This window comes from Theobroma umbraticum, unplaced genomic scaffold (assembly GCF_002168275.2).
Source record: "Theobroma umbraticum cultivar Fairchild unplaced genomic scaffold, ASM216827v3 scaffold_44.0, whole genome shotgun sequence".
NCBI classification, from domain to species: domain Eukaryota; kingdom Viridiplantae; phylum Streptophyta; class Magnoliopsida; order Malvales; family Malvaceae; genus Theobroma; species Theobroma umbraticum.
The window spans coordinates 481,290-507,221 of NW_018397255.1; the positions used below are offsets into that span (position 1 = coordinate 481,290).

General features: G+C 37.8%; 5 protein-coding genes across 10 annotated transcripts; all 5 read right to left on the minus strand.

The window, feature by feature from the left end:
* Positions 1-704: 704 nt before the first annotated feature.
* On the minus strand, positions 705-4,907 carry LOC110409967 (protein EARLY-RESPONSIVE TO DEHYDRATION 7, chloroplastic-like). The gene is made up of 4 exons (XM_021419501.2): positions 3,814-4,907; positions 2,972-3,138; positions 1,658-1,742; positions 705-1,262 (listed from the first exon to the last, which is right to left on the minus strand). Exons 1-4 carry the CDS (start codon positions 4,773-4,775, stop codon positions 1,073-1,075), a joined length of 1,404 nt encoding a protein of 467 aa, XP_021275176.1. The 5' UTR covers positions 4,776-4,907; the 3' UTR covers positions 705-1,072.
* Positions 4,908-5,627: 720 nt separating this feature from the next.
* Positions 5,628-13,909, minus strand: LOC110429310 (Glycosyl hydrolase family 38 protein). 2 transcript variants are annotated; one of them, XM_021445277.2, is made up of 30 exons: positions 13,718-13,909; positions 13,365-13,645; positions 13,158-13,241; positions 12,791-12,879; positions 12,530-12,704; positions 12,228-12,347; positions 12,055-12,138; positions 11,886-11,957; positions 11,619-11,732; positions 11,365-11,465; positions 11,157-11,250; positions 10,694-10,861; positions 10,477-10,566; positions 10,155-10,220; positions 9,971-10,027; positions 9,386-9,605; positions 9,104-9,237; positions 8,701-8,766; positions 8,540-8,599; positions 8,365-8,436; positions 8,195-8,242; positions 7,884-8,003; positions 7,645-7,710; positions 7,110-7,222; positions 6,940-7,024; positions 6,626-6,736; positions 6,441-6,536; positions 6,313-6,360; positions 6,139-6,207; positions 5,628-6,041 (listed from the first exon to the last, which is right to left on the minus strand). In XM_021445277.2, the coding sequence occupies exons 2-30, from the start codon at positions 13,587-13,589 to the stop codon at positions 5,853-5,855; spliced, it is 3,036 nt and encodes a 1,011-aa protein (XP_021300952.1). In that variant the 5' UTR covers positions 13,590-13,645; positions 13,718-13,909; the 3' UTR covers positions 5,628-5,852. The 2 variants fall into 2 exon arrangements, with proteins under 2 accessions (XP_021300952.1, XP_021300953.1); XM_021445278.2 differs by having other exon boundaries at positions 13,365-13,510; positions 13,718-13,905.
* A 1,181-nt stretch (positions 13,910-15,090) lies between these two features.
* LOC110409151 (26S proteasome non-ATPase regulatory subunit 4 homolog) lies at positions 15,091-18,474 on the minus strand. 4 transcript variants are annotated; one of them, XM_021418411.2, is made up of 11 exons: positions 18,348-18,474; positions 18,111-18,224; positions 17,854-17,959; positions 17,625-17,739; positions 17,329-17,538; positions 16,922-17,234; positions 16,538-16,661; positions 15,981-16,084; positions 15,813-15,881; positions 15,459-15,534; positions 15,091-15,321 (listed from the first exon to the last, which is right to left on the minus strand). In XM_021418411.2, exons 1-10 carry the CDS (start codon positions 18,357-18,359, stop codon positions 15,487-15,489), a joined length of 1,215 nt encoding a protein of 404 aa, XP_021274086.1. In that variant the 5' UTR covers positions 18,360-18,474; the 3' UTR covers positions 15,091-15,321; positions 15,459-15,486. The 4 variants fall into 4 exon arrangements, with proteins under 4 accessions (XP_021274086.1, XP_021274085.1, XP_021274083.1 ...); XM_021418410.2 differs by having other exon boundaries at positions 15,091-15,334; XM_021418408.2 differs by having other exon boundaries at positions 15,792-15,881.
* A 524-nt stretch (positions 18,475-18,998) lies between these two features.
* On the minus strand, positions 18,999-23,713 carry LOC110409673 (MLO-like protein 4). Its single transcript, XM_021419108.1, has 15 exons — positions 23,282-23,713; positions 23,103-23,160; positions 22,784-23,007; positions 22,490-22,606; positions 22,329-22,389; positions 22,112-22,218; positions 21,652-21,726; positions 21,277-21,362; positions 21,037-21,086; positions 20,575-20,615; positions 20,296-20,466; positions 20,176-20,211; positions 19,794-19,861; positions 19,624-19,684; positions 18,999-19,534 (listed from the first exon to the last, which is right to left on the minus strand). The coding sequence occupies exons 1-15, from the start codon at positions 23,408-23,410 to the stop codon at positions 19,220-19,222; spliced, it is 1,599 nt and encodes a 532-aa protein (XP_021274783.1). The 5' UTR covers positions 23,411-23,713; the 3' UTR covers positions 18,999-19,219.
* A 569-nt stretch (positions 23,714-24,282) lies between these two features.
* STR18 (sulfurtransferase 18) lies at positions 24,283-25,766 on the minus strand. Of its 2 annotated transcripts, XM_021419113.1 has the most exons (6): positions 25,438-25,766; positions 25,231-25,311; positions 25,021-25,100; positions 24,847-24,917; positions 24,722-24,775; positions 24,283-24,622 (listed from the first exon to the last, which is right to left on the minus strand). In XM_021419113.1, the coding sequence occupies exons 1-6, from the start codon at positions 25,455-25,457 to the stop codon at positions 24,506-24,508; spliced, it is 423 nt and encodes a 140-aa protein (XP_021274788.1). In that variant the 5' UTR covers positions 25,458-25,766; the 3' UTR covers positions 24,283-24,505. The 2 variants fall into 2 exon arrangements, with proteins under 2 accessions (XP_021274788.1, XP_021274787.1); XM_021419112.1 differs by having other exon boundaries at positions 25,231-25,766.
* Between the last annotated feature and the right edge of the window lie 166 nt (positions 25,767-25,932).

The following is a 25,932-nucleotide window of genomic DNA, read 5'->3' on the forward strand; positions in this document are numbered from 1 at the left end:
AACAAACACATCATCAGATTCAACAATCCAATTCCTTCCACGTTGGTTCCCCCATGACATGATAGTCATGCTGCATGCTAAATGGCATAGAGCCCCGGACGTGTATCCCAGATGGCGGAGGTTTCTGTGCGCATGGCTAGCTTTGGAGGGCTTTCGAGGGTCCACCATTTACATTTGGGTGGTTGGAAGTGGCCCGTGATGGGGTTTATGGGGGTCCAGAGTTGACAAGAGTTGGTGCCAAGGAAATGGCTGAAACCAGGGGGTTGGAGATGAGATCCTGGTGATCCAACTAAAATTTGCATGGTCTCCAGGGGATGTTTGATCTTATTTCTTGATGTTGATTAGGAATCAGAATAAAGCAGGATAAGCATTCTGTGATAGGTGGTGTCTATTCCTGAGTGATGCAACAACGATGGAATATATTGTGATGCCTTTCCATTTCCATACCTAACTAGCACAGATGTTTGTCCTGTATACAAACCCCAAAGAAAAGGTAAGGGAGGAAACCTAGGAAGATAATGATGTTTAACTAATTTGCAGACAAGGAATTTAAAAAGAAATCAACGGAAAACTAAGATCACTGTCATTTAAGAGTATGCAATTCCACTATCAGAACAGTTATCGCCATTGGTAATGGAAAATTTAAAGCTTCTGATGATATTGGCAACACAAGTCTGGTTCTGCTTCGATCAGTTCAAAATGGATGAGAAATAATAAAGAGAAATATTATAACCAGGTGATGGAAACAATTTTGATCTAGTTAGTACCACATAATGGCCAAAAGATACTAAAAAATAAGCTGCAGGCCCCAAGGGTGAAGCCTGCTGATCCTAATCTTCATAATTATCCTCACTATATCCAAACTAAAGCCTTCTAATCCTTGTCCCTAATGAAGAAATATGTACAAATGAAGAATAAAGAAATAGTCAGTTACAAACAAGATTTTTACATGTGGTGGAAGTAGTAATAGCACAACAAACAACAAAACTCTGAATGATCCATGAAGCTTTGAGGGCATAAGGTTTATAGCCAGATCTCTCCAACTCACAAATTTGAAGAACAGCTTTAGTAATCACTTGGAGCTCTTTCCCTTCAACTCTGCAGCTGCAGCCTTAGCAGCAGACTTGGCTAGTCTGCTAGGTTTTAAAACGCTTTTTGGATTTAGTGCCTGTCGGAGTTTAAATGCGGCCCATGCTGTCCCCACCGCATGCCCTGCAGCACCAAGCCCTTCATTTGTGGCCTCTGCTGCTTTTTCTCCATATCTGCAGAAAGAATTAATTCTAAATTCATGTCTCTTTCTTAATTTGGAAGGTGAGTCAGAAAAAGAGGTTCTTAATTTGGAAGGTGAGTCAGAATAAGAGGAAAGACTTCAAATGATGTTGTCCTCAAAGCAAGGGCATAGCACTGTGTGTGTTAGTGTTGGGAGCAAAGGCTCGTCACTTGGTGCGTAAGGAGTATGGAATCCATTGTTATTGCCAAGCATACATTAAGTACAGTATCTGAGTCTGATGGATACCAGCACCCCATGAACCACATTTATATCCAAAGAAAAACTTCAGTTGCTGGTTCCTTAAGATATTATTGAAGTCCTTGTTTTCTCTTTCTTTGTATATTGCTTGATTTCGATGATTACAACAAACAAATCTAATGAACTTACTTGTGGTTAACAAGTTCAGTTGTCACGGTGGATGATGTTGACATCACATTTTTCCCAGCTACTTCAACAGCATCACAAATTCTATCTGTTCACAATATGATAATACAATAAATTCAATGTAAAAGCAGACAATACAGTTAAATTAATAGAAGAGATGTGAATGCTGCTATTAAATGACCAAATAGAAGTTATATCTAACAACTAGAAGCATTACATTTGGCCCTCAAATGCCCAACATTGACTGCCACAAAAGTTGCTAGCTTCATAAGAAAATCAACAAAACTAAACCTGTGTTTAGAATGGCACAAAATGGCAACAGTTTGTTGACCGTGGAGAGATAACAGAGTCCCAAATAGCTCACCAACAAGGAAACTCATACAAATTCCATCACTCAAAGGCAATAGGGACTTAATTCATCAGCATATCAAGAAGTTTAATCACCTACGGGGCTCCAATTGACCAACTTGTCAAACTCAGCCAGAGTGACCTCTAGATTGTAATATGGTTCAGACTTCAGAGAGTATAAAATCAATTAGTAACCTAACCAATCTAACAATTTCTCAACTTCACTGTTGAATACAAACACACACACACAAGTTCCAACCATCCCTCATCTATCTTAACTAAAAATCTGAAGTCCAGACACCAAAACATTGGCTAGGGATGGTCAGTCCAATCGAAAGAGCACATTAGGCAACCCATGCAACCAGGACAGAGATAGACCCTAATATGAACACATGACTAACTAGTTAGCTAATAAGCTGATTGGGTTACTGAGATTAATAAAAGGAAAAATTCATGAGGGGTAATACAAGCAAAAATTGGGTGTAATGGAATAGGAATCCCATGGCATTTGAATATTTCAAGGTTAAGTGGTATAATAAGAGCCTAACTGGAGCCTACACCGATAACTATAAGGCATAGGCTATGGAGCCCAAGTCCCAATGACTCTATGTAATCAAGAGCTTCAGTTTCACCTGAAGAGCAGAAAATCTTAATATCAAGATGCAAATATCCTTCAGCTTGTACTAATATACCACAGACCTAGAAAGACGTACCCAGGCAACATACTTTCCATCTTTATCTATTGATATCCAGATACTAAAAAAGAGCAATAATCCTTTTGAGAAGTCTAAATCTAGCACAGGCCTAGAAGAAGGTAAAATGCAATGAAGTTGCCATCTTTATTAATTAGCATCCATACATAAGCAATCAAGCATTTTTTTTTAAAAAAAAATTGAACAAAGATGAATGAAATTCTAAAATGATGCATGTAATCATAAAAATTGAAGTGGCGACAGATGAACGACATACTAAATCCATCCAGGGAAGCAAGAACAATTTCTCCAGGCAGGAGACCAAAAAATTTCTTGCCCACTTTTGAGTTTGCAACCGAGCTTGTGACTAATCCAGAAACCTTGACAACCCCAGAGAGAACCCCGTTTGCTACCTTCTGTGTCATTTTTGTCACCTTCTTAACCCTGTATGGATAGTTAAATCAAAATCTCAAGGATACTTTTGCTTCATAATTAACACACAAACAACCACAGGAAATGAAAGATTCAACTTTAGTACCATTGACCAAAAAAGAAAAACTTTTAGTACGATTATCCATGTTAGTCAACTTAAATCATAAAAAATCATATTCAGTAAAATTGTTTTGAACAAAGTTGTATTTCAGTTCCAGTTCCAGCTTCATTTGAGAATTTCATTGGTTTAAAGCATAGTACTTGAAGGAGAAAATCCACAAAGGGATATCACATGATTTTACACAAAAGGCATTAAAAAAAAATTTCCCCTTTTCTCTCCCCATCTTATAAAACAGAATTGTTTCAACATTGTTTCAATACTCGATACCAATGTTATTGCTGTGCTCTGCTTCCTTAACCACACCGTAAATGCAATTGAATATTAAATTCATGCATAACTTTTTTTTTTTGGTTTACATATTGGTGGAATTAATTTACTCTCTCTGCTATTTAAATCACAATACAAAGCCTTGTGGTTCTCCCAACATGCAGAAAAGCTACTTGTTTCAAAATCCAATCATACTATTACCTCATTAGCTACGCATTATATTTTTAAGAAAGAAAAGAAAAGGCAAATGCAAATATACCAAAACTAAATTCATAATTCAAAACCATTCATTTCCTAACCTCTTTATCCTCTTCAATGTCTCGGGGCTAATCTCAGCGTTCTTCTCAGCCGGACTCATTCTCTTTTTCAATACTTCATTCCCTTTATTCAACCTATCCATTGTCACATCTCCACACCATAATATCCCCTTGATCAAATGCCCTGATCCGGCCGCAATCACCTTAGCCGCTCTCCCACTATAATCCTCCACATTAGGCGCCAGCGTGGTCCAATATGCCGCACATTTCTCCTCCATCGCCTCCTTCTTGGTCTCCGACTTCAAATCTGCTGGCGACATCTCCTTCGCGGCAGCCACCGCCCCATCCAGCACCTCCTCACCTTTCTTCTCCACTTTCTGCACCGTAAAACAACTATAACTTTGCAATATAACATCTAATTCTCTCAACAGATATTCCTGTCCTTTCGAAGCGAATGTCAAACCATAATTAAGCAAACAAGAGCCCTCGCCGGAAGTCTTCTTTTTTCCTTTTTTATCATCATCATCGCTGTCACTCGAATCGTTTTGGGCTTCTTTATCTAACTGAAGAGAGAAGAAATAATGAGCATCGTCAAGTTTAACGGCGGTCTCATCTTTCATCAACGGCCATTGGATTTCCTCAGCGACGCGCGCGAGTATGGCGACGATGTTTTCGCCCTGCCAGAGACGAATCACAGTGAAATCGCCGCAAGCGAGCTCGACGCTATAAGATTTATCGATCAAGTTGAGGATGGCGCCAGGGATCCTGATCAAAACTTCCTCGACAGCCTGTGGTGGGGCCGTTGGCGCGTGAGGAGAGTCCGTGTGGCCACTATGGCGGTTAACGGAGTAGTTAGGAGGGTCCGGGAAAAGATTCTCGACGAGATCACGCATGTCGAGGGAAGGGTAAAGGTTGTTGGAAGAAGAGTATTGGGGGAAATCGGGGTTCGATTGGATCACCTCCGGGTAAAGAGAGCTTTTCTGATTAGGGTTTTGAGAAGCCATTCTTCTGTTTGGAAGGAGGGAAAATGAGAGGTCTTTTTGACTCGGAAGAAAAAAAAAAAAAGGAACAGGTTTCAACTGTCAGCGAAGGGAAAAATTTTTGGAGACGGTGATCGACGAGTAGACGCGTGGCGGTATCGCATTGGCTTCATTAACAGTTAAACCGTCTCGGGAAATTCCCGCGCTATTATAAGTAGAACTGTCTCAGAATTTATTTTTTATTTTTCACAAGCTCGATTAATTTGGGCCAAATCACATTGTTGGGCTTGGACTTTTTAATAAAATACTTATTGAACTTTTTTTATTAAATACTTTAAATTTAAAATCAATCTATTTAATCATATTTACAAATATTTTTATAAAGTTATTCATAAAGTATTAATTTTAAAAAAATCCACCAAGTATTAATTAATATAATTACAAAATTTTCATAAAAAACTTGAAATTAAAAATGTCAAAGGGTAAAGTACTGTTATACTTTATATTATTTGATAAAGATATTTGAATTTTATATATACCTTATTAAATTTTAAAATTTTTTACTCAAACTAATATTCGAATATCTTATACACTATTTGTCAAATATTTATACTTGTTAAATATCTAATTAAATTAAATTTAAAATAAATTTTAATGTATATTATTATAAATTAAATTAATAAATTAAATTAATTCATAAAAAAATAAAGTCAAAATCATAAGTATTGTGTTGATCATAAAAAATTTATAACTAGAAAATAATATATATCAGATTAAAATTTAATATTAAAAGTTATTTTTTATAATTAAATTAGAACAATAAATATCAAAATTTATGATAAATAAAAATTTTACTATTTAAAATCTAACTGAATCCGGATATAAAACATCTTTATTGTATTTAATAGGGTTGCTTACATTATTGGACTTGGGCTTTTTTTTTTTTTTTTTTACTGAAATGCTTATTGGAGTTAATGGAAAATTAGCCTACTTATTGTATGTCCTGCCTATTACCAAATGCTTTTAAGAAGCATTTCATGGGAATTACATTATTTGCTTGGGTTTGTTCAAAAATGACTTGAAGGTGTGAAACCAGGGTGATTAAAATTTCAACGTGAAAGTGCGGATCTCCATGGGACCAAGCTCGACGACAAGTGTGGAATTATCGACAGGGCCTCCTCTGACAGGGGAGGGTTCTTTCCCATCGTCCCCTTCCACCTTCCATGACAACTTCTTCATCTCTGACTTGACTTGGTTTGTTGTTAAGCTCATTTCTTTCACTTCCTTTATCTGGAAAAAAGTAATGAAGTTCGAATCTTCTGTTAGCTACAAATCAATGGCTGGTTTTTGTTGAAACATGAATGAGAAGGAGAAGCTAGACGGGTACCGTTCTTCCATTGAACATCTTCTTTAGTTCAACTTTTGCTAGAGCTGAATGCGTAGCATCTTCACCATCCTAATAGAAACATCCACAAGAATCACAAGTCAAGTGGTATTGGACTCCGATCATTACAAGAATCAAATGGAAATCAGAACTGCAGTGTGGGTTAGAGTCACATACCTCATACAGATGTGCTAAACGGAGGAGGACACTTCCATCATCCAGTTCCTGCAAAACTAGTATTTTCAGAGAAAGAGCAATTTTTCCAAGTAGAAAACATGTTTGGAAATGGGTTTAAAACTGTTCACCTGAAGAGTAATTAAAGCAACATTGAGCGGCAAGCTGTACCCTGGATCCATGGCAGTTGCTTTTGTTAAATGAGATGCCGTCCAGGTCTCCATTTTCTGAATGATCAATCATTTTATTCAATCATGATACCACAACAGTTGGAAATGTTCCATGGCAGAATCAAGTCGTGTGTATATATGTGTACCTCATGCGTGAATGCTAAAAGAAGAGGTGAGTAAACTTCTTGGCCAGTCGTCCGACGCCAACGTGCACCCTCCCCTATCTTGTTGATGCTGAGATAGTAATTCCCTCGAATCTGGGCCAATACCATCAAGAGAATATGTATCAGGTAGAAGCATTATGGCATGAGTCGGGGGGAATGAGCAGCATTTGGAGTTTTGCCAATGGCTATCAGTTTCAGAATGTTCGTTGAAGATAGGAAAGAATAATAGGCACAATTTCCATCAGATGACGTGAATGAATGTTGAATGAAATGCTGTTGCTATGGAAAGAGTGTACCGTCAGTCCCTGGCATGCACTTCCTACGCACACGCTTTCATCAAGGGCTTCACCTACTCCTCTGGAATCATCCTCGATGATCCGCCTAGTGCATCAGAGAAGTGAGTTTAGCAGGTGCATATCTATGGCATACCAGGTGTGAATGTTTAAAAGCAGAATCTAAACGAAACCTGTGAAGCATCAATTCTACTTCTCCATCTTTGATACTGGATCCTCCAGTGGCACGATCAACCAAGACATTGAATTCAGATTCCTTATCCGTAATATAAATCCCAAGGTTAATCTGGAGAAATCACACAGATTGATTCAACACATTTAATATAGGAGTATTGCTTATAATAAAAACAAAACATCAGAACCATCTCGTTCTGTGCCATGAAAACCTATAACGATTATAAGTAAGCAGAGATGGTAGATAGTTGCAGTGAAAAGGAACAAAGGTATCGGGGATGATGTGTCAAACCATAATGAGGCAAAGGAACAACCACAGACGCTTCAAACTCTGTGTCTTTTTGATGCAGCTGGAAAACAGTGAAGATCTAAACTAAGCTCAAGCTACCTGACATTTAACTAACACTCGCAGCATGATAGCACGCAACTTTTTGCATAGATTTTGGCCGATTGGCCAAGCCTCAAGCTAAGTAATCATTGAGAGTTTTGACTCATATATTTTAGTGTCAGCCAAGCTAGAATTGAGAAAATTACTGGATAGAAGTTTCCTGCTACAGGTTGAGTAACTGTAAGGCTCCAATCTTCCCTGAAGTCACGAACCTGAAAAACAACCATGATTATACATTTCAGGTTGGCACTATAATAGCCAAAATGCAGGTAGAAACCCCATGATGTAAGATAACCAGTTTGTCGATATTGAAACCAATAAAACTTCATGTTCTTTCAGTAAAGAATATCATATATTCATAGAGAAGGAATGTTGCAGAAGTTACCCGCTTTAGAAAGTCTCTCCCATTAGAATCAGTATAAAACACCTTGTCTGTGACCATATTTGCTGTCATCCGAGTAATGACCTCTTTTCCAACACTATCATCCACGGGAATTGGTCCGATCTTCAAAATAGAAAATTGTTCAGTAATGCTTGGCAAGTATCAAGAGAGATGACACCATTTCTACTTTATAAACTGTAGAAAACATTCATCTAAGACATTGTTTTCAATGTTAGATGCAGTTCTAATACATTTTAGACTAGTAACCAAAACGAAAAGACAAATATGGTTTAAAGTAGGGTGATGTGCCTTACTGTGAATTCGATTTCAGCATGCTCCTTGTCTTTGTAAAGTCTGGTGACCTAATAAATGGACATAAATAGACATATTTTTAGCCTTTCAATGCCTTAAACTAGCATTTTCAGCCACTAATAACAAAAACCAGTCCAGAACCATGGCAGTGAACTCATAGAAAAATGATGACCTGGTAGATCCACTCATTAAACTGTTGGTGAATCTCATCAACTAGGGGTCCACGAGTGACCTTCAAGGGCACCTGCAGAACAAACAAAATGTTAAATTTGAAAATTCTACAAAATAGAATGTCATAGACCTGTGATATGTCAAGGAGATGGCAATATTGAACATAAGAGGCTTACTGATCGTGAAACAACAGTTGGAGGTGCCCCATTAGGCCGGAAAATATATGCACCAGAAGCCTGTAAAGAGTGATCGTAATTGTAAAACTGGCATTTCAAGAGGCTCTTTCGACCTCAACTTGAACTCTTATATTTGAAATCTAAGTGCAGTGATTGCTTACCTGGGGATCAGCATCACCAGTGCTCGAACCATACCAGAGGTAGCTCTGCTGCACCGGTACATCAACCTGGTAAATTGGGAAAGTAAGGTTATAAAAATGTAACTGAACTGGCATTCAGAACATTTCTATAAAGAAATAACAACACGAAATCTATGCCCATGGTGGAGGAGGTATTTAGCTTCTTTAACATCTATGTCTATATTTAATGATAGTTCCCCTACTGAACAAAAATCAGAGCAAAGAAGAACAAAGGGGGAAGAGAAAAGACAAACGTGCACTCTCCTTTCTACTAATGGCTTTAAGACAGGTCAATTAAGGCTTAATCCACTGCAGATCATGTATAACCACCAAATCAAGAGATTTAAGTCTCATGATCAATGTCAGGAAACAAGAAACAACTTACTCCTGTTCTAGAATTGTACATCCGTTGCAGTTGGCCAGAACTTGTAGAAAAGGACATTTTCAGATTTCCATTTCCAATTTCAGTTGTCTCATTTTGTGGACTTGTTGCCGATATAATTCCAACTCTGTGTTGTCCTATATCATTGGAAAACAAAAAGATAGAACCGGTCAAGTAAGAAAATAAGCTTCACATAATCTACTTTTCACTTTTTGCATATTGACTTCAATAGTTCAGAATTGTTTTAACTTAAATAAACTTAACACCAACAGCCAAGTACTCTACCTTTCCCAGCTCCTTTAGAAACAAAGTAAGTATTCCAACCTAGTGGTGGTACAGATACTTGAAAGAGTAGCCAATACTTTGGAACTGTATCTGATGACAGTCCCAAGTAAGCCTTTGTATAGAATTCCCTTACATTTCTTGTAACATTATCCAAAGCTAAATATTGTGTCTCAATGTTATTGCCAGATGAATCTTGGACAACAAGATCTGCATAATTAACCTGATAAAAGGTATCACTTCCAAATCAGATTAAAAGTGCAATTATTCATAGATATATTAGTCCTTTGTGGTTATAGACAGGAAACAAAAGTTACACCACTATAGTAAGTTAACATAACCCAGAATGTGGCTGTAGCCTTACTGATTAAACTGCAGAGAACAAGTTGGAGTTCATTAAAAAATCCTAATTAATGCTTTCAATATCCATTTTACTTTCTGATTTCCGGTCAACTGTTTTCCTGGAAAAGCTCGTTGAGTCTTATGTGCAATAAAGAAAGACTGAGGTCATGATCATTTCACAACATCGAGTTATGGAGACATTGTTGGATCTACAATTCCATAAAGAGAACACCTAAAGGTACTGACCGGAATTCTAACAATTTCAGTACGATCCCATGCAAGAGGATTATATGCCACCACCACCTGAAAGTGACCATTTACAAAAGGTGAGTGAAAGTTCCTTTACTTCTTTTCCTTTTGGCACAAAAAGTGAATGAAACTTCAACAATGCATTATTGAAAGCAAAACTAGAAAAATGCAGAAAAATTACCAGACTCTTCCCTTCTGGAATATCGTTTTCTGTTGGTGGACAGTAACTGATGTTGACCAATTGGCACTGTTAGAAATGGTCGAAAGGATCAGTGTTAGGCCAAGAAGGGAAACTAATTATTGATAAATTGCTTCAGCAATTGCAGCAAATATATAGTTTCTTTTGCAGGGTCAAGTTCGAAAGGCATGATGAACATGTAGACTACAAAATAAGAAACAAAGATATTGTGAACATTGAAAAAGAATTCTTGGATGTGTGGAATATATCAAAGAACTATCTCTTCATCCAGATAAGGAAACATTAACACCTCTTAATGCCTTACCTGGCTAAATGTTGATGCAGGTTCTTCACATTTATCTCCAGGATTTTTCTTAGTTAGGCATGAGAGAGCAGAAGATACAACAGCTTCAGCCTGTAAATTAATTAAAAGGTTGTTCAATATGAAAGGATAGAAATAAAAATCTGTCATACATGAACGGCAATATTACAAGATATTAAAACAAACTAAGAGGGTCAAATTGAGGAAGTTCGCAGCCAACCTCAGTGACTCCTATAGCAAGCCGTTTTGAGTAGTCATCTGTTGTATGCTGTTTGGCAGTACCACTGATGGCATCATGGTGCTGTGCGATACCTAGTGCATCTCCCAAACTAAAAGTATTGGGACCATTGGATCTCTTGCCCACCAAGAATTCAAGTTGTCTTGCCGCCTATTTCAAACATAGGGAAAAGCAGGTCAAATTTACCATAAACAACATTCACAAAGAGACTCCGTTGAGAACTGCCCTTTATCCACATGGCAAATCAGTTGTCACAACAAAAACTAGAAGGGAAGTTTTGAACAAAAATCAGATAGACTAGTTGAGTCTCAGGGTAGGTTTGGGGTTGTATCAATTGCACCATCAAGCAAATGTAGTCTATACAGGATGAGGAAAAGAGTTCCTCCTTATCTCATTGTGATTCAACATTTCTGCCCAAAATATAGGAGTAATTGTGATGTCATACCAAAAAATATCCACTAAGCACCCGAACATATCGTTTCAAGGCTGGCCGACTTGTGAAATATCCAGTCCAATAAGCATTTCGGCTGTCTGCATAACTGCCAAGAATCATCAGGCAAGCATATGCGTAGATTAGTCTAAGTTAGTAAACTGGAAAAGCAAAAGGGGTAAACAAAAGGAGGACGAGAAGGACAAGATTATGTAGTGCTTACGGAAAATAGTCATCAGTTTTAAGTGGCCATGATTCGTTTGCAGCATGTTTTGCATCAGTATAGATGGATGGTGTAGAATACAAGGCATTCACTCGACCATCCTGAGAAAATTAAGCACAAATAATAATGAAATTGGAAAAGGAAGACAAACTGGAAAATAGAACAATTATATGAATAGATTTTCCCTAAACAACCTGTTGTGCATCAAGGGCTTGAAAAATCAGCAATTAAATTGATTTTTCTGTTTGAACTACCTTGTTAACATAGTGAATCAATTTGTCCATCTGCCTGAACCAAGATTCAGCATACTGGTACTGGAAATCATCTCCCATTGTCCACATAATATGGTTTGTCCTTGTCACATTTGCCTATACAGAATGAAGGGAAAATCAACTATCATATGAATGTTTATGGTTCACCTAGAGCTGCAGAAGATGCTAAAATGTACACCTTTTAGAAGTTATAAGACAACAGGCCAACTCCAGAAGCAACCAAATAGAAAAAGGGAGCAGATAGTTTACTTGGGTCATTGCAGCATTAATAAAATCATTAACCCGCTGTTCGACATTGTAATCAAATAGAAGAGGATTATCCTGCAGTCGTAAAAAGTAATGCATGAGGCCACACTAATTGTGAACAACAGCCAATACATGGATGACAGTGACATTAACTCTTCTTAAGTATCGGAACCTGGACAGGCAAGTCAGAATCATCCACTTCAAAATGGAAACCATTAGGTGGACTATAATGAACAGGAAAAGCATTGGCAAAAATCTGCAGAGAGACCAACAGGTAAAGAATTAATACAACCAAACTCCTTACTGAGTGAAAGGGTTAAAATTGCAGGATTTTGTGTTCCAAACCTGAGATGAAGATCCAAAAGTTTTGGACCCCCTCCATATAACCTCCAGAGATTTATCATTCTTGCGTTGTGCTCTATCCTGATAATCAACTCTTGCAAAATGCACTGAATCAAAACCTAGCTGCAGGAACAATGTAATTAACCAAAATATGTCATTTCTTCAGATTATTGACAAACAAAATGAGTCTTGAATATCTGAGAAAATTAGTTAACTGGAGAGAGTTGGTTAAGCTTTGCTTGTGAACAGAGTAATTATCCTGAAAAAGGAAATGGATTGATCAGCAATTTGATAGAATTATGCACCTCAGCACCAAGCAGGTAACCTTGCACAGCAGAATGACCAAAAGGATCAATTTGCCACCCAGCACGAGGAACCTTGTTGAATTGCTCCTTTATCAAGCGATGACCTAAAGTTGATTGATCAATCATGTCTATGTAATGTGTTGTGGCTTCATCATGCATACACCAACCACCATTACTGCAGATCCATCCCCAAAAGGCAGGTTACATACATAATCTAGCACTCAAAGTTTCAAATTTGAAGTTGCTCAAGAATCAACATACATGAATTCCAATCGACCAGCATCTGCTAGTTTTTTCACTTGTTCTTGTATTTCCAGACTTTGTTCTCTCCACCATCTTTGGAAAAAAGCCTACAATTGATATCAAACTATGTGATTAGATGACGGTAGCAACTAGCAAGTTAGTATCAGATGAAAAGTTTGAAATTACTATGCTATGGCAATCATTCTTCTAACAGGAAATCCAACCCTGTCAAGCTTCTGATTAGACTTATTTCAGGAATTCAAAGAACCCCAAGAGGCAGTTCAATGCACATATTACAGTAATTTGTCTTATTTACAATCACAATCAATCTCAATAATGGGATAAAGGAAATATAATCCAACAGTAATCAACTGGGTATATTTACCATCTCAGCAAACACAAACTTCCTATTTGAATCGCGAAGCAATGCATCAACAACTGAGTCCAGCACATTCTGAACACAAGCACCCTGCAATAAAAAAAAAAAAAAAACCCCAAAGTTCATCATCAAAGACTGCAACTCCAGGCTCACTATCAGTCCCAGGATCCCTCAGTGGAACCACAGCTGAATAATAATAACATAAGAATCAACCTGAATGCTGTTGTTTGATCCAACATAGTACTGATCAACAGTCTTCAACCAGCCAACATCATCATGTGAATGTGGGACCAGATGAACGTTCAGCTTTCCGGGAACAATCCCAGCTCCGGTGTTGTACTTCACGTGCACTCCTTTAACTGATTTCACATTCAGACAACAAACAGCAACAACAAAAACAACAAAAGCTGAAGCTAAACAACTTTCACGTTTTCTCATTTTCAGTTTTTTTTTTCACCTAGCAATACCATTTCATTTTCTGCACTGCTGTCAACCTGTTGCATTTATAGACCCGGAACAGTCAATGCCAAGAATTATTTATTACCATCACAAAAAGACAAACGAACCTTGTTCTGGCATTTGCTGGATGGCGGGCCGGCCAAAGCTCAGTTTTTGGTGCAGTTTTGACAGGGATTAAATGGATTGTCTATAAAGAGTTCACTATTCCATAGAATGATGGTAATTGGTTAGTGTCAAAGATGCAAAATGTTGAACAACGGATTCTAAAGTTAATGCCTGGTCTGTGGGTCATGTCAGAACTCAGGAAGAGTCAGCAAATGAATCAGTAAGGTCCCCACTAACAAGTTGAGATCCTGGCCATTGGATCTGTCTCTCATTATTGGGTACATGAATCCAACGGGTTGGACGTTGGTGTCAATGTGGAGCAAACTGTGGAAGTACTAGTAGTAGCAGGAGATCTTCCCCTTGTTGGTATGTTGTAAAGGAGCCAACCCTGCCTGATTTTCCCATGATTGGAGGGCTGACATAGATTTTACTATAATTAGAAGTACCCCTTCTTATTGGATTTGAATCATTTGATTGCTGCAGAAAAGGTTTAAGCTTTATAGGATAATTAAGGATGGGACATTTAGGCCTTTGGAGTTAAATCTATGCTGCCAACACAGAAAGCAATACTCTTCCTGTCTGAATGTGGATTGGTCTCTTGAATGTATGGGTGCTCGTGCATCAGCACTTCGTTATAACAGGCCTATCATTAGTAAGCCTTTTTCTTATCATTTTGGTATGCATTGGACTTTTCAACTAGAGAAGGCGTATCTTATCACTGGAGAGGAAATCTTCAGCTAGAAGGACCCAATGTCATCACTTGAATGTGGAAAACATATATTAACATACAGCTTTGAGTGCCAAATTTTTCTTCTTGTTTAGTATTTCACGCAGCCGCCATCAACAAACAACGATGGACCAAGTCTCTATGTCTCTAGAACTACACTTGCTATACCTAGTCCTTTTTCTTTTTCAATTCATAGATGCAAGAGAAGTCAAAACCAAGGATAAGATTGGGGTAAAACCAAAGCAAAAAGGACAAAATTCTTGGGTTTTGCTCTGGGATTTTGTTGACCGGCCAAGGCTCAGAGTTGGCCTTTTCCGAGTGAGTACAAACAAATTGAATAGTTTCGTAGTCTTTTTTTCAAGGTGATTCTGACTCGAGATTACCTTGCTGCGTGTAATCGAATTCAAACTTAACCTGATGTTGAGTCATATTTACGGGTGAATCTTTCAAAAGAAATGGAAGAAAATCATCCTCTCTGTTTGTCATTTGGCACCTGCAGAGATGTGACTCAAAATTTGGACATGGCTGTGGCCAACATTTGAACCTTATACCCCACTTTTTCATTCTAAAAACATGGCAACTAAATTTTAACCAATCGAACTTACTAGAAATGAACATAGTAATCGTTGTTTCCTTTGGAAAGCCGGGGGAAAAAAGATTGGATCTCATTGCAAATAAGTTTTCCATGCATGATGACATTCTCAATCTGTACTTGGGGGATATATATGTGCAGTCTATAACTAGTGGAAACATCAAAGAGATACATTTCAATGTTACTATTCTTAGACATGAAAATATCAGAAACTCTTCCGAAGCCTTTAGAACAAATAATACCCATCTACATGAATATCGAGTGGCCGCAATCAGGAGCTTCCAAATCTGCACAAGGAATCTGATTTCAAAAAATTAAAAAAAAAAAAATCAGTCACACCAAACACTATAACTCTCCAAGAGGTTACAAAGAGAAGTGGCAAATTGGAGTGTATCGTGAACTAGGTGAAATCTGAAACTGAAACCTGAAAGAAAAGGAAATTCAAAGAAAAATCACTTCTCCTCGTTTGGTGCCTTGTCCTCATCCTGCTTCTGCTGGGTCTACAAGGGTGGCATAATATCATCAGAAATCATTGAAAACAAATTTAATGACAAAAAGTACATATTTTCATATAAATTAGAAATCAGACATAAAAATTCATGTTATAAAACCCATATTTGAGTCCAGTAACAAGGCTACAATTTGAGAATAGTTCTCCTACCTAACACTCCAATCCCTTTTTAAAACAGGATTTAACCCCAAGTCTTTAACACTCAAAACCATATCTCAATTCATGTTATAAAGCATTTAAACCTACCACTAAGTTTGATGAGCTCACCTCAGACTGGCTTTGCATGGAAGCAAGCACCTCCTTAACTGAAGGATCATTTGGATCTACCCCAGGAAGCTGCAAAAGCAATTATTTACCATTACACGAGCTTCATTTTTTAACACAGAACTTGCTGTGAGGAGGAAAAAGATAAAACAGAAACTGCAGTAGACATACTGATGCAAGGATGGAGGATACGAAGGACTGGTCTGCTAACAACTTGCTCACATCTGCCTGACTAGATGAATCTTTTGCACTGTCTTGCACGGATAATTGAAGAGCTGCAAGAATTGGAAGTATAGGAAATTAAATCAGCATGCAGAAGAAAGTAAAATTATCAGAACATACCCAGGGTCTACATCCACAAAGTTTCTAAGACAAAAGAAAACTGATTCTTAGGGATGATTTAACTTGCATAGCAAGCTACAGATAGTATGAATATTTTACTTGTAGAAATCATTCAAAACAATTAAGTGAAAAGCTACAGATAGTATGAATATTTTACTTGTAGGAATCATTCAAAAAAATTAAGTGACAAAAAGGACACTCTTTGGTCATCATTCACCATCAACTGCAACATCAAAAAACCCTAAACCGCTAAAAATAAAAGAATGGAAATGTGCCTATCATCAATATAACTGGGCTTTTTTTTTTTCACAAAGTAAGGAAATAGTTGATACAGATATGCTACTTTATCCAGCTCGAAGTAATAAAAACGACTCAGCTGTACTTACCTAATGCAAGCTCTGGATCATCTGCAGCTGCATCTGACATCTCTGAGTCCTGTACATCATGGGTAGAGGCAGGCTCATCCATGGACATTGCAAGGGCCTGTTGTAGTAAAGCATTGTCATCGTCCTGTAACCAACTCAATGTCAGTTGTCTGAACATGAAAGAATATCGAAACGCCAATCATGTCTTCTTTTATGAGACATTCATCCAGCTTGAAGCAGCTATCCTATCAAACCAAGTAATGATGAGACACATAATAGTCTTTACAAACAGTCATATGATCTGACAAAGGATCAGAAACTATTTAACATTAGACCATCAACATTACAAATGCAGTGCATCACAAAAAGAACAGAAAAATTATATCAGAAGCTAATGATACTAACTGATAAATCGTTTCTCTTATTATCAGCTTCTGAAGTTGCCCCACTGGCATGTTCAGTCATTGTTGCATCCTGTGAGCTAGATTGTTGTTCCCCGCCCTTTTCCTGTTTAGATGCCTCCTCTGCTGCCTTTTTAGCAGCTGCTTCTTGCCTGGCCCTCTCCTCTTCCATTGAAACTCTAAGAGCAAGGGCCAATTCAGGATCAAGGTTGGGATCCACACCAAACTCAAAACCAGAGACTCCACCAGCTGCAGCTGCTGCTGCCGCAGCTGCAAAGCCACTTCCACCTTCCCCATCCCCAGTGAAGATGGGGGTACTGCCATGGATAAAAGAAGTACCAGTATTAGCAATAAAAACACAATTTATCCAGACAATAACATGCACAAATCAGAAACATCCAAACCACTAACCTTATAAGTACATCAGAGAGAGCATTAGGACCAGCAGGAACATGAACAATGTGACTGGAATCATTATTGTTAACAGCAGCTAGAAGTGCTTCCAGCTTCTCTGTCTTCCCTTCATCATCTTCACCAAAATTTACAATATCAAGAGCTACACTATTCTTTTTCAACTTCCTTCCAATCATCTCCAATGACTTCTTGTCAGGTTTGATAGGACTGCAATCAATCATCGCACATAACAACCAAAGAGCATAGAAAGAAAACATTTCTTAATTAACAGACAAAAGCAATAAAAAGCAAACCTTCCAGCAAAGACAATAATCCTTTGCTGCTGCTTTTTATTCTGGCGATGCTTAAGCGCTAACTGAGCCACTTGAATCCCAGCTGCCAAGTCCATTTCACCACCTATTTCTAAACCTAAATCAGCATAACCAAAAACTCCAATTTAGTAGCTTTCAACATGATAACATCCATATATTATCAGAGTCAACAATGTTAAGAGAACTGAAGTATAAGCCTAAAGAAACGAACCATGCATGCAAGCTAAGATTTTGCCAAGATCACTGGTAGGAGTGACCAGAACACGAACTCCTTTTCCCGCCATTGTTAAAACTCCCACTGTATTCTCTGGATTAGACTGCAAAAATAACACATCCGATTCAATAAAATCAACTAAACCCTAAAATGCACGTACAATAAAAGAAACACCACACGTTTAAAAAGATCGAAATCTTTTTCTTTCATTTTCAACTAAAGAAAGATCAAAGCTTCTTCTTTATCCTGTGTACCTGAGTTTTAGCTCCGCAAATAAGATTAACAGCATCAGCTTGAGCTTGAAATCTAGAAGGAGAGTAATCACCGTTTCGCATCCACTCCGAATTGTCGATACAGATCATCGTTGCCTGTCCGGTGTACAAAATATTAGGATCAAAGCAATTTGAATAGAATTTAATTGAATTGAGAGGAAATTAAAAAAAAAAACCTAGAATTTGGGAACAGAAAAGCGAAATGAGATTATGGTTTACCTCGAGCACCATGGTTAAACGATGAAGATGAGAAACCAAGGAAGGATCGAGAGAAAGAGAATAACTCTTTGGGGCTTCACAGTTTACTTGAAGGAGACGGATTTGCTGACTCCAAAACGACGGAGTTTTGACATGAACAGCAGGTGCTCCTGAAATATATATATATATATATATAGGTTATGAAAAGGCCAAGATTTCTTTTAGCCAATGAAACACTGCCACGCGTAAAAAGTAGGTCCTACAAACGCAAGGACGCCGTTTTATCCAGATGCAATCGGACGGAATACAACCATGCTTTGAATTGTTTAATAAAAATAAATTTTTTTAAGTATTTAAAATTTCGACCATTTTTATTGGTTTTTACATTGCTTTTAAAGGAAAAGAGAAAAAAATAATAATGAGAAAGCACAATGGATTATTGAATAGAAGAAACGTTTATACTATGTTTTATTATTTGAAAAAAAATGGTTAAAAACTAATAAAAATTGTAAAAATTTAAAAATATTATACTTTTTCATTTAAGTTCAAGATTAAGATTTATTACAAAAATTTGAAAAAAGTTATTTTGTATATCGAAATCTTAAATTGTAGTCGAGAAGATAATAAAAACATGTCATATTTCTCAACTTACAAATGAATTTACGAATTAACGTTTAAAGTTATATGAATTTATTATATAATTTAATTATATACCTTTAATTCATCTGAAATTTTTAGACACTAGAGATGGCTAATTAATGAATTCAGATTGGTTTTTATAAGTATATGATCCCAAACAAGAACAAAGGATCAAGGTTCAACGAGACGTATTTCATCTTCAATATGATTGAGCTTGTCATCATCAGGGCCATGGCTAATCCCCAAGGTAAAAGCTAAATTTGAACCTTCTGCTTCTTGCCTCTGGGCGATGATGATTCGTGTGTTGAACTCTCTGATGCAATGCCAAAGGCCTCCTGCTGCAGGAAATAAGCTTCTTTGTGTGTCGAGGTTCCTTGTTCCGTGCTGCTTGAGGCGAAGCTGTAGGCTTTATGTATGTCAGTTCCCGTTGAGTCCAGGGATGAGGTTGAGTGTGATTCCTTGAGGAGTGAAGCAGAGGAACCATGCTTTTCCTTCACTCTCTTCTTCCATTTGGACAGTGAGACCCTCACGCTTTCAGAAACTACAGTTTTCTTGTACCTTGATCCCATCTATAACCACAATTCCAATGCGTGTGTGTGAGAGATAGGAGATGGAGAGGGAGAGAGCTGAAGAAGTAGAAAGATCAATGAGTTCAAACCTGTGTAACTATGACATAGAGTGGGAATGTAATGAAGCTACACCAGCACTGGGAGATGATACTGCATGAAATAGCCAGCAAATACACGATGAGATTCTTAGTAGTAGCGGAGAGTCAGCAGTTGAAAACCACTACAATGATATAATGTCAGGATGGTGTTTTTAGAGTACCCGAATGCCAAACGAGTCACGAGGTAGCCTTGGTTCTCCATAAAGCAAGAAGAATTTTTGATTTCCCACTGAAAGCAGAACTCAGAATCAGAACCATACACAATGGCTTGTCAAAAGGACTTGTATCATAAGACACAGAAAACCAGAAAAACCCTGTCTTGTTCTAACCTATCTGCAACTGATCAGAATAAGGCAGAAGGTAATTAATGCTTCATCAGAGTTTCCCAGAACTGTTTCTGTTTGTTTTTTTTTTTTTCGATGAAATGGGCTGAAAAATCTTGTAGCGGTATGATTACAGATTCACTTCCCCAGTATAATTCTAAATTACATCTAAAAGGATATGCACGGCAAGTCCAAATGAGCATCAGTACAAAAGTCTTACCAGTGACCAAATGAATGAAGCCATCTCAAATGAATTCTGAAAGCAAAGTGCTTGTTAATGGACAAGAACTCAAACTTTGTAGTACAAATGAAAGCAATAAGATGTTATCACTTCACTTACTTGAAACGAAATAAGCTGTATCAACCATAGAAGAAACCTGGGCCTTCCAAACCAAAAGAGTTCATCTCTCAGATTGAACTGCTGAAAACCCGGCCATGGACTGTGCTCCATGGTTTCAACAGCCAATTTCACCACCACACGGTGCAGTTTTGTACCAATTAGCAGTATCAACTTTTATATACATCACAATGGAAGGAAAAGAAAAATCAGGAACGTGTAGGTTGTGACTTGTTAGTCGCTGTAAACATTTAAAAGTCAAATGCAATGATGAAGACGTACAATGGCTGGAAGGAACGAAAGCCAGAAGTAAATATGGGTTCCTGACAAAAGAATATCAATCCTTTCAGGACAAACATCAAGCAAGATATATTTGTCAATGATTAAAGCCGAAGGGATATATTGATGCATGAACATAGAATTGCAAATGTTTCTGATCCCATTACAATTTGGGCAATTAAAGGAGCAGGTAGCTGTTAACAGAGAAAAAAAAAAGTGAAAATTGCAGAAGTGTAATGTAGTTGAGGCCTCAAACAGCTGTTCAATTTCCAAGGATGTCCAAACAACCTCAATGGACAAGAAAAGACGGATAACATTACAGTTTCATTTAACTGGTTTTAGCTTCAGAAAGACAACAGCAAGCAGCTAAAAGTGGTGTCTACCTGAATCAGCAGAGTGCAAACACCACAATAGCCCAGGTAACCTATGAATGTATTAGTTTCTCAAAAGCAGAAGGAAAATTACCATGGAAATCAAGAAAGACACATAGTATGGCATAAATCCACAAGGGCACACTGCAAAAGAAATGCAATATAACTAAATCAATCTTGCTGCTATAGAAGGAGAAAAACCAATATAAAGATTGCTTCTGATTTATGTAGAACAATTACTACAGCAAGAAACTATATATAATTGCTTGACAATTTGATTTCATAATTTCAAAGTGGTTGGTTACCAATGTGCGTATCAGAGTAGATGCTGTACCTAATGCCAACAATATCTCGAAATTCTTCTTCCATGCTTCGGACCATATAATTATGAAAATCATATGTCAAAGGAAGTTGATGAGTCTAAAAAAAGAATAATAAAAAAAAGAAAATTAGTAATTCACCATTCAAATTCTACCACATGCTCATTTCTTTCCCTAGCTCTAAACAGTTTCTTTAGAGTCCTTCAAACCCCTGTGAATTATCATTCATATGATCATGGCAGCCTCCCTTCCTTAAAAAGAAAGGGAATCCTGAGAAGTGAAGGACTGTGCAGACAAGGGTTTACCAGCATGCCATGAATTAAATAATGTATGCTCACACTCAAAGAGATCTAAGGAACTAAACCTCTAGTTGAACCTAATGGACGTACAGTAATGAAGCCCAAGCGCAAAGCCATGTAGTCAGCTCGGTTTATGGAAATCCAGAACTGGCGGCTGAAACAAAGCTGCACGATAATACATATTAAAATCACTTCAAAGTAAGTGGTACTGTGCAGGAATTACCAGCAATAAAGACAGAGGAAAAGAACCATCTTTGAAGCTACATTTAGTTAGAGGTAACTTGGAGAGATGATGTTGCAAGCACAGGAAACTTTCAGCAAAATCATGAAAATATAAACAAGATTGTTGATAGATGTGACATACAGCCAACATTGTCGAGAAGTATCAAGAGAGTTCAATGTATTGACAACAAGAAGTGCAGATTCTCAATTGCTTTATTGATCCCACAAAAAAGGAAGGAAAAAAAGCTGCTTGTTGTATAGATTAATGAAAATAACTAAGTAGCAAATTGGTAAGGTGGCAAAATATACAAGATCTCGAGAAGACTACCAGCCAAACAAGAACTCTGTGCTGGCTCCATGGATGGGAAACATTGTGAAAAATGAAAGTAGTCAATCGCCTCATTTTCAAATTATCTGGTACATCTTGTGAGGAATCTAGATTCAGAAAACGATGCAATAGGGATGAGATTAGTACTCTCTAGAATGAAATTTTAACAAAGAGTATATAGAATTAAAGTCCTAACATCAGCTGGAAAGGTTTGCACCTTGTACATATTGAATAGCCATAGTCTTGGCTTGGTTCTCCCATGTTCTCCAGCTATAAATCTGCATAAACTTGACTGTAAACTTGGTGCTTTCTGGGCAAATATTAAGAGCAAAATTAAGGTGCAAAATAGGATTTGTATTATTAAGAAGATGCATCAACCTTAATCATGGCCAACGCGATGGCAATAAAGCTGTAAGAAACATGGGTGACTCCAAGCACAAATATGAAATTGTGAAGCTGTTCAAGGCTTTCATATGAAGCAAAAGAATCCTGACCCTGGAAAACAAATTGCACGTTTGTGAAGAAATTCCTTGCAGTAGCAAATGTAAACTGAAAAATATTTGTTCCAGCTTATGGAAAACAGAATCATAACACTTCCATTACTAAACAGACAAAGCAGCAAAGTATCCCAGCATCTCAAGACTCAAAGCGAACAGCAGGAAGTGATGCTACCTCAGGACAATAGTCATACCGCCTGGCAGTTTGCCGCTCTCTAGAAATCGTGTTGTTCAAGTATTTGGAACTTGGAACAAGCATGTGTTGTACCATCAATCGATCATCAACCTTTGCGCAAGGATAGAATCGGCCATTCAATGTCGATGATTTGACGCAAATTTTAGCAAAAAAAGTAATCCAATGACCCATCAACAACGAGAGAACTCCAAAAAGCATCAATTCTGCTCACAGAAAAGATTGATATGATGAGACCAAAAGAATTCTGCTTCCCAGAACAATTGCATCAAACAAAATCAATCTCAAACCAATTCTTTACCATCTTTAATCTTCTCCAAGGCTGCTATCAGAGATTTCCGCTTAGTCTTGTCCAACCACTATAGATTGAAGAAAGTGATATGGAGATGCAAATACATTAGAAACAAACAAACTTGGAGCTTGGAGGGTTTCAAGATTCATGAGAGATTAGAGAATCAAAAACAGGTGACAAGTTTTTACCTCCCCAAACTTTTTCAAAGAGTGATGAACCAGGTAACCAAAAGAAACCATGACAATGATCACAGTAGCAACAGCCCAAGATGGGGTTTCTTCCAAGGATTTCCCTTCTCTAGTCTCTGCTTTCTCCATTTCTATCTTCAAACGGTAAACACTAATCCAAATTCTGCTTTCAAGGCATTGAATAAATGGACCAACACGACCCGACAGACATGGAATATACAAAGGCTCAGGAACGCCTTTTCAATAAATAGCAGAGATTTGGTGGTGGGGTTTTGGTTGTGCCATAAACTTGAGACCGTTCCAGCTGAAGTGAATTTAAGAACACATGCCCGGGTCGTTGAACTCGTTTACAAACCTGTTCAATTGCTCGGGGCCACAGCAACCGAGATCTTCACCACTTAGGATTTGCCAATTTGGAAAGCGCAACGTGACTTTGTCTTTTCACTTGTAGCAATTTCTAAGTGGAGGTTTTCCATGTCATGATCACTGCATAAGCATCCCTAATTATCATATAAAATTGCAAATCGTGATTCAAACAGAATATTCGCTTCTTTATACGTGTATTCATGGCACGTTCCGACTGAGAGATTGAAAATTGTTTAAACATAGACAAGGATCATGATTCCTATGCTAGTTTATGCTATCAAATCTAAAGTAACAAAATATTGCAGGGAATATTCTTTTTAAACAGTGCTTGGGACGGGCAGTCTTGGTTACATACTGACTATACGGATTTGTTTATAGTATTTGATTTTGAACGTCGACCGTCAGGATTTTCTCTTTTGATTGTTTTGCTGATGTGGTGCCAAGGGATATCCATAGACAACCGAAAGTGGCTTCAGTGACCATACTAGGCTTACCCTCACCAAGCACTGGATTGTATTGTTTGATTTAGGGTTTGCAAATATCTCTGAAAGTAGTTCGTCCCTATGCTTTTATTGCTTTGCAGAGTCTAGTCTCAGGGATAGTTTCTGGTCTTGAAAATAGAGTCGCACGCAGCATTAAACCATTGAATTTGATTACTGTTGGGTAGTGTACAAGAAGCCAAAGGAAAGCAACTGTAGCCAATAAGTGCAAACAGGGTTTTCCACAAAATAATAATAATTTAACATTGGGTGGCAAACTGGACAGGGTTTTTCTAGACAGGGAGAAGAGCGAAGGGGATATAATAGTAATAAATTTGCTTTGTCCCTGTTGAAAACTACATGAACTACATGACAACAATCACAGCTCTTCTTTCGGCTTGTCTTCTACTTTTACAGGCTTCTCCATCTTCAGAGGAAACCCATTACCCACCCAAGCAAGATAACCACCTCCCATGTTGCTCACATTCTTAAAGCCCTGCCATGTCAATGAGTACAGTTAATTAGCTCCGGTCTAAGGCCCCTGATCAAAGGACTTGGGAAATTCTGTCTGAAAGTTTTAACTGAAAAAACTTACTATTGTCAGAAGATCAGCAGTTGCATAAAGGGATCTGACCCCACTTTGGCAGCCCTATAAGAAAGACGAAGACTTAAAACTCCATCCATTTATAGAGAGAAAGCAAACAATGAATTCAAAATTACCACTACGAGAAGATCGTCCTCCTTGCAAACAGATGAAACCTGCTTCAGGAATTCAGGATTCTTCACCCTACCTGCAGTACACAATCAGCTTCATTACGATTTCACCAACTCCAAAACCACAGAGTTTTAAGGATGAAGAACAAGCTTGCAGTTGTGAGAAACTAAAGGTTAGACCTTCTGGTGTGTTGAACATGTACGGGATATTCAGGATCTTCTCTGCATCCACATGTCCCATCTTGTACTCTTCCACTGTCCTGTTATTGCAAATGAATCCGAAAACACAAACTTAAAAGGAAATTCAATACTCAAAAAAAAAAAAAAAGAAGGAAAAACTAAAAGTTAAGAACCCTGTTGATGAACAAAAGATTCGAAGAATCCTGCTACCTGACATCAATATAACCATAGCCTGACTGAAGCAAGCTTTTTGCTTGAATAACATCAATGGTAACAACTTCTGATCCTGAGCTGCAAAAGATAAGAAGAAAAAGAAACAACCCACAAGGGAAGACAACCAAAGAAACACCCATATCAAAGTTTCTGCACCAACTATTCTTAGAAACCAGATGCTGTCAAAAATGGAAAAACAAACACCTTTTATCCAGAGAACCCATGAAGGATACGAAATTCGCTTTTTATATATGTTAAGTCTTTGCTGACTTCCTGCCGTTGTTTCTCAGATCCTGCGGCTGTTTCCTTGGTTTCTTTTGCCGCCGGAAAAACTAAAACCTGGTGAAGATGGAAACAAGTGGGCTGAGATTGATTTAAGTTACTAGAAGATATACTGTTTGTTAACTGCTGCTGATTGTTGCCGCACTTTCATCCATTTCTATGGGATGGGTGAGGATAACGACCTGTATCGACTCCCAGTAAGCAGGCACCAGTGACATGGTGCCACGTCATCTGGACAAAGGAAGTGCGACCAACCATCGAACCTTTTCTCTCGGGACTTACTCAGACTCCCACACCCCACCCATGATGTTTGTTTCTGGTGCTTCTCCGATTGTACCCTTTCAATTTTACCAACGAGGGGGACCCAAAAAGAGTAATAAATTGCCAGTAAATGAATGATTGCCTTTATTTCTTCTT

Bases quoted from the DNA above. Each gene is read 5' to 3' on its own strand.
- LOC110429310 (XM_021445277.2), bottom strand. From the start codon at position 13,589: ATGAGAAAACGTGAAAGTTGTTTAGCTTCAGCTTTTGTTGTTTTTGTT. The intron at 11,251-11,364 runs GTAAGCACTACA...GATTCTTGGCAG, and splicing joins AAAACTGATGACTATTTTCC to TTATGCAGACAGCCGAAATG. The intron at 6,042-6,138 runs GTACCCGTCTAG...ACTTTTTTCCAG, and splicing joins AGATGTTCAATGGAAGAACG to ATAAAGGAAGTGAAAGAAAT.
- LOC110409673 (XM_021419108.1), bottom strand. From the start codon at position 23,410: ATGGAGAAAGCAGAGACTAGAGAAGGGAAATCCTTGGAAGAAACCCCA. The intron at 22,607-22,783 runs GTAGCATCACTT...TTTGTTTTCCAG, and splicing joins GGTATGACTATTGTCCTGAG to GGTCAGGATTCTTTTGCTTC. The intron at 21,087-21,276 runs GTACAGCATCTA...TTTCTTTTGCAG, and splicing joins CGAGATATTGTTGGCATTAG to TGTGCCCTTGTGGATTTATG.
- LOC110409151 (XM_021418408.2), bottom strand. The intron at 17,235-17,328 runs GTTAGTGGTTTG...TATCCATGGCAG, and splicing joins CTCTCTGATGTACTTATAAG to TACCCCCATCTTCACTGGGG. The intron at 15,882-15,980 runs GTATGTCTACTG...TTGCTTTTGCAG, and splicing joins TATCCTCCATCCTTGCATCA to CTTCCTGGGGTAGATCCAAA.
- LOC110409967 (XM_021419501.2), bottom strand. From the start codon at position 4,775: ATGGCTTCTCAAAACCCTAATCAGAAAAGCTCTCTTTACCCGGAGGTG. The intron at 3,139-3,813 runs GTTAGGAAATGA...CTATCCATACAG, and splicing joins ACATTGAAGAGGATAAAGAG to GGTTAAGAAGGTGACAAAAA. The intron at 1,263-1,657 runs GTAAGTTCATTA...TTCTTTCTGCAG, and splicing joins ACTGAACTTGTTAACCACAA to ATATGGAGAAAAAGCAGCAG.
- STR18 (XM_021419112.1), bottom strand. From the start codon at position 25,373: ATGGGTGTTTCTTTGGTTGTCTTCCCTTGTGGGTTGTTTCTTTTTCTT. The intron at 24,918-25,020 runs GTCTAACCTTTA...TGTGTACTGCAG, and splicing joins CATGTTCAACACACCAGAAG to GTAGGGTGAAGAATCCTGAA. The intron at 24,623-24,721 runs GTAAGTTTTTTC...TTGACATGGCAG, and splicing joins CTGCTGATCTTCTGACAATA to GGCTTTAAGAATGTGAGCAA.